This window comes from Salvelinus sp. IW2-2015, unplaced genomic scaffold (assembly GCF_002910315.2).
Source record: "Salvelinus sp. IW2-2015 unplaced genomic scaffold, ASM291031v2 Un_scaffold6126, whole genome shotgun sequence".
NCBI lineage: Eukaryota > Metazoa > Chordata > Actinopteri > Salmoniformes > Salmonidae > Salvelinus > Salvelinus sp. IW2-2015.
The window spans coordinates 14865-19864 of NW_019947390.1; the positions used below are offsets into that span (position 1 = coordinate 14865).

The following is a 5000-nucleotide window of genomic DNA, read 5'->3' on the forward strand; positions in this document are numbered from 1 at the left end:
CAGAGCAGCTGAGCGGTCAAGGATTGTGTGGAATATAGAAGGATGGACGCACTAGGTTCGCGTAAACCATAGATAGGAAACAAAGGAATTATGTTTTTTTTATTTATTATTATTTTTATTTCACCTTTATTTAACCAGGTAGGCAGTTGAGAACAAGTTCTCATTTACAACTGGACCTGGCCAAGATAAAGCAAAGCAGTACACAACAACAACAGAGTTACACATGGAATAAACAAACCATACAGTCAATAATACAAGATAGAAAGTCTATATAGCAGTGGTGCAAATGAGGTAGGATAAGGGAGGTAAAGCATAATAAGGCCATAGTGGCGAAATAATTACAATATAGCAATTAAACACTGGAGTGAAGTATGTGCAGAAGATGAGTGTGCAAGGTACAGAGTCTACTGGTGGTGCAAATGGAGCAAGATAAATAACAGTATGGGTAAGTTCTGCTTACTGTATGCATTCAGACCAGTCTGATTGAACTACATGATAACGGTGGTACAGTAACGTGGTCCATACCWATTAAACACATGCCATTACATGTCACAGGTGAGTGCATGAATTAACGCGTTGGGTGGATGGAGAGGTGGACGAATGAGTGACGAGGAAACAGATGCAATGACGGCGGGATGGATAGAAAGGATGCTTTATAAAGTAGCCCTTAGTCTCAGAGTATTAGCCTACCTGTTTCTCCAATGCTAACCTATTAGAGGGATATTGAAATAGGTTACCTGACTTTTTTATCAGTAGTTTGGGGCTTCCAAATAGCCTATAGGATGCTGTCGGGAAGACTCTCCGGTCGGCGTTCTTTCTAGGAAACCAAATAAGACAATAGTGCCCTCTGTCGGTTTTCTAGTGATTCTCCCGCTATCGTTTGTCGACGGTAAACTGATCCTAGATCTGTGGGTACGGGTACAARCCCTCTCGCCTCCTTCCCTGATTGGCCGAACGGTGACACTTCTCGGCCTCTGATTGGTCAAGAGCGTCCCAGCTGTGGTTTGTAGCGCTGCACAAGGTGGAAGTGGAACCACTCAGGAAACGTAACGCCTCAGACCTCTGTTCCACCAGCAAGAATAAGCGAGACCTAACAAGAGATAAGGCCGTAACCTTGGCAATGTCCCTTCAAAATAAAGTCTCACAATGAAGATGGTCGAAAATATTAAAATGGTGGAAATGCATAATATTTTATGAGGAAATGTTATCAGACCTAAAGTTATGTTTAACAATATGACACAAAGTAAATTGCCTTTGTAGCACAAATAATATTATAGCATTGACATTATTGTTAGCAGCATTAAAAGTAATGATTACTAGTAACGATTACTAGTTGTCATGGTAACAACAGTAATAAAATAACAAAACATTATTTATAATGCCTGTATTAATAATAATTGTTATAATACACTATAATACAATATAATACCTATAATACACTATAAAATTAATAATTATAATCAACTTTAGAAAATAATTTTTAAAATCCCATTGTTAATTAGCCCATTGGTATTGCTTGATGTTCAGCACGTTTTTCATATGGGACATACATATTGCACTGCACACAATTGTCTGTACGTTGTGTCCCATTAAGAGGGGGGGGGGTTCATTCTACTCAGGAGCACTTCCAGTTCCCAAATCCACAGAGTTTACACCCAGACGAGCGTCGCTGCTCATTCTACAGCCTCTTAAAGCCTAGCAGATGAAATGCAGTACCTTTTTCATTTTGGATGGATTTCAACGTACAGAATTATCTGTACGAAACAGCTGACTCTGAACAAAAAGATAGGTCAAAGGTCATGTTGCTGGACTTTTAATGTGTACAAGTAGGCAGGGTCAGATAAATGCAGGGCCTTGCCTGGGCTGAAGCCCTGGCCCATCTGATAATATACACTATATACAGTACCAGTCAAAAGTTTGGACACACCTACTCATTCAAGGGTTTTTCTTTATTTTTTTTACTATTTTCTACATTGTAGAATAATAGTGAAGACATCCAAACTATGAAATAACACATATGGAACCATGTAGTAACCAAAAAAGTGTTAAACAAATCAAAATATATTTTATATTTGAGATTCTTCAAAGTAGCCACCCTTTGCCTTGATGACAGCTTTGCACACACTTGGCAATTCTCCCCCCCTCTTCTCTCTCCTCCTCTTCTCTCCCCTCCCCTCCCCTCCCCTCCCCTCCTCTTCTCTCTCCTCCTCTCTCCTTGTCGAACCTCGTGTTGTCGAGCAGCTTGGTAAAACCATCAAGGGGAGATGGGTGGTGAGCTGGCGGATGGTGGTTGCCGTGGCGAGATGCGTTCATTTCAGGTGATCCGCGGTTATATACCAATGATTTATATAAACACCAGATGACTGTTAGGGGGGCGCTATGTTGAAGCCACCGTGCCGCCATRTTGGTATTRCTCCTCCATTGTACCAAATTATTTGGAAGCAATATAAATGTATTTATGAATGTCTACACTTGTTTTTGCCACATGTATTCTATTACAGACACCTTGATGCGTATTTTTACATTATGTGAGATGAACTTAAACATAAATATAAATATAAAAGATAAACATATATACACACAATCTTGCCTGCGTCTAGCTGGTCTGGAGTGTAATCATTAGCCCAACAGTTGCAAACGTGAGTTTCTATTGGACAAATTCACGTYTGTTTCTCCTAGTTTCGTTCCGTTTGCTTCGGGTTTAAGATTTTTTTTTAATTAACAGAATCGGCAGAATGAATACATCCCTGATCACACGCAAACACAGTTCACTTTCATAGCAGACACATACAAACAGCATGATCTCTTTGATTGTTTTATAATTCCTTCTCCCATCTACGCGCTCTCCTCCACTCACCTTTTCCCTTCGCTTGTGGACTTCACTGCACAACACATCAGCTGTCTGTGGTCAGGCGAAGAAACCTTTTCCAAGCCGAACCTTCATATCATAACCGCTACATTATTGTCACCATATATTAGTTAACGTCTTAGTCAATTTGTAAGTCGCTCTGGATAAGAGCGTCTGCTAAATGACTTAAATGTAAATGTGAATGTCAACATAGCTYCTAGAACTAATGTGTGAGTAAACCCACTACACTCATGCAGTACAGTGTACAGTCAGCAAGCAGTTTAGCAGTTTCACTGGCAGGTCCCGGTGGCAATAAATTAATAAAACCAAAATCTTACCTTGACTTGGAAGAGTTCCAGTGATGGATAGCCATAGCCAGCTAGCTAACATAGCTAACCTCTCTGTTTAAACCGGGTGTTTGAGTAGGCTAAACTAGCTAGCTGCATTCGCTAGCTAAGTGAAAGTGAAAAAAAAAACATAAAGAAAATATAGTTAGCTCTCTCTCTCTCTCTTGCTTCTCCTACATTTTTAAATACATGTATTTGTTTAAAACTGTTCAACTATTGTCTTTCTCTCTCTTTGAGTCAACTACTCACCACATTTTATGCACTGCAGTGCTAACTAGCTGTAGCTTATCTGATCCTTTGATTGGGTGGACAACATGTCAGTTCATGCTGCAAGAGCTCTGATAGGTTGGAGGACATCCTCCGGAAGTTGTCATAATTACTGTGTAAGCCTATGGAAGGTGGTGAGAACCATGAACCTCCTAGGTTTTGTATTGAAGTCAATGTTTGGACCAAGTTTGGGCAACGATAGGTGTACATACACAAAACACACTGTTGACTATTTAAAAATATGATTTTAAAAAATCACATAAGATCTCATAGAAATAGTTTAAATTATTCTTTGTATGATAAATATTATAAAATATATTGATAATTGTGCACATTTTCCATCATTTTCAGCTTAATCATTAATTTACAAAGTATACGGGACAGGACTCTTATTCTGAAGGATTCCAAAAGTCCGTGACCCAGAAGTACTTAGCTATTGTTGCCTTCTTCACAGCAGTAAGCCGTAGGTTGAGAACGAGATGTAAATAAGCGAATCTAACGGTCTAGATAGACAGTAGACCTCTTTATTTACTAGAAAACAACACCATTTAGACAGAATGGTTTTGTTTACTTGTCTAACGGTGTTTTTGCTGAGCGCCTTGGTCGAGGGAGCMGAGAYGAAYGAGGGAGATGACGAGTGGGTTCATCTGCCTAATAAATGTGAAGGTAGGAAGAGCAAGAACAAAATCAATGCTATTCATTCACCCCTATTTGGAAACCCAAAATCGAGAGAGAGCTTGTATTTTATTGTCTAAAACMAGTTGTATTATATCTGAAATGTAGGCATACAATACCCTGATAGCCTTGGTCTTTTCCCGAGAAGGACMGAAACAATGCTATTCATTCGTTCCATTTGTAAACTATTTTAAAACTAACTATGAGCTTATTTCATTCATTTGAATTCATTCTATTAGCCAGAACGAGTTGCCATTTGTTACACATGATAACCTAATAGTAGGAGCCGTTGAGTCMTTGCCCGTTATAGCGTAGCAGTGGGTGCGTGATGCAGAAGTGAAACCATCATGTTTACTATTTCCTCTTTTTAGACACCTGARACTAAAGTAAATATAACCATTTATATTTKCTKRCTTTCAATTCAATTCAAAGGGTTTTATTAACACGGGAAACATATGTCTACATTGCCAAAGCAAGTGAAATAGATAATAAACCAAAAGTGAAATAAACAATTTAAAAAAATGAACAGTAAACATTACACTCACAAAAGATCCAAYGGATTAAAGACATTTCAAATGTCATATTATGTCTATATTCTGTCTCTCTGTCTCCTCTCAGTGTGTAAGTTTGTCAGTATTGAGATGAAGTCTGCCTTTGAGGAAACGGGCAAAACCAAGGAAGTGATTGAGAGGAACTACCGTTTCCTTGACGGCAACAAGGGAGCTCCGCCAATCAAATATGTCAAGTCGTAAGTGACGTTTAATCACACATTTACAGCTTGATGTCACAGAACGCCATCTTCTATTGCTGAATGTAGTGTACTGTGTTCCAAATGGAGCCCTATTCCCTATGGGGMTTTTGGT

General features: G+C 39.0%; 1 protein-coding gene across 1 annotated transcript in view; it reads left to right on the forward strand.

The window, feature by feature from the left end:
* The first annotated feature begins 3924 nt into the window (after positions 1 to 3924).
* Positions 3925 to 5000, forward strand: part of cnpy3 (canopy FGF signaling regulator 3) — a 4099-nt gene continuing 3023 nt past the window's right edge. The window contains 2 exon segments of the mRNA XM_024144862.2: positions 3925 to 4128; positions 4756 to 4885. Coding sequence (XP_024000630.2) covers positions 4020 to 4128; positions 4756 to 4885 — 239 coding nt within the window. The 5' untranslated portion in view covers positions 3925 to 4019.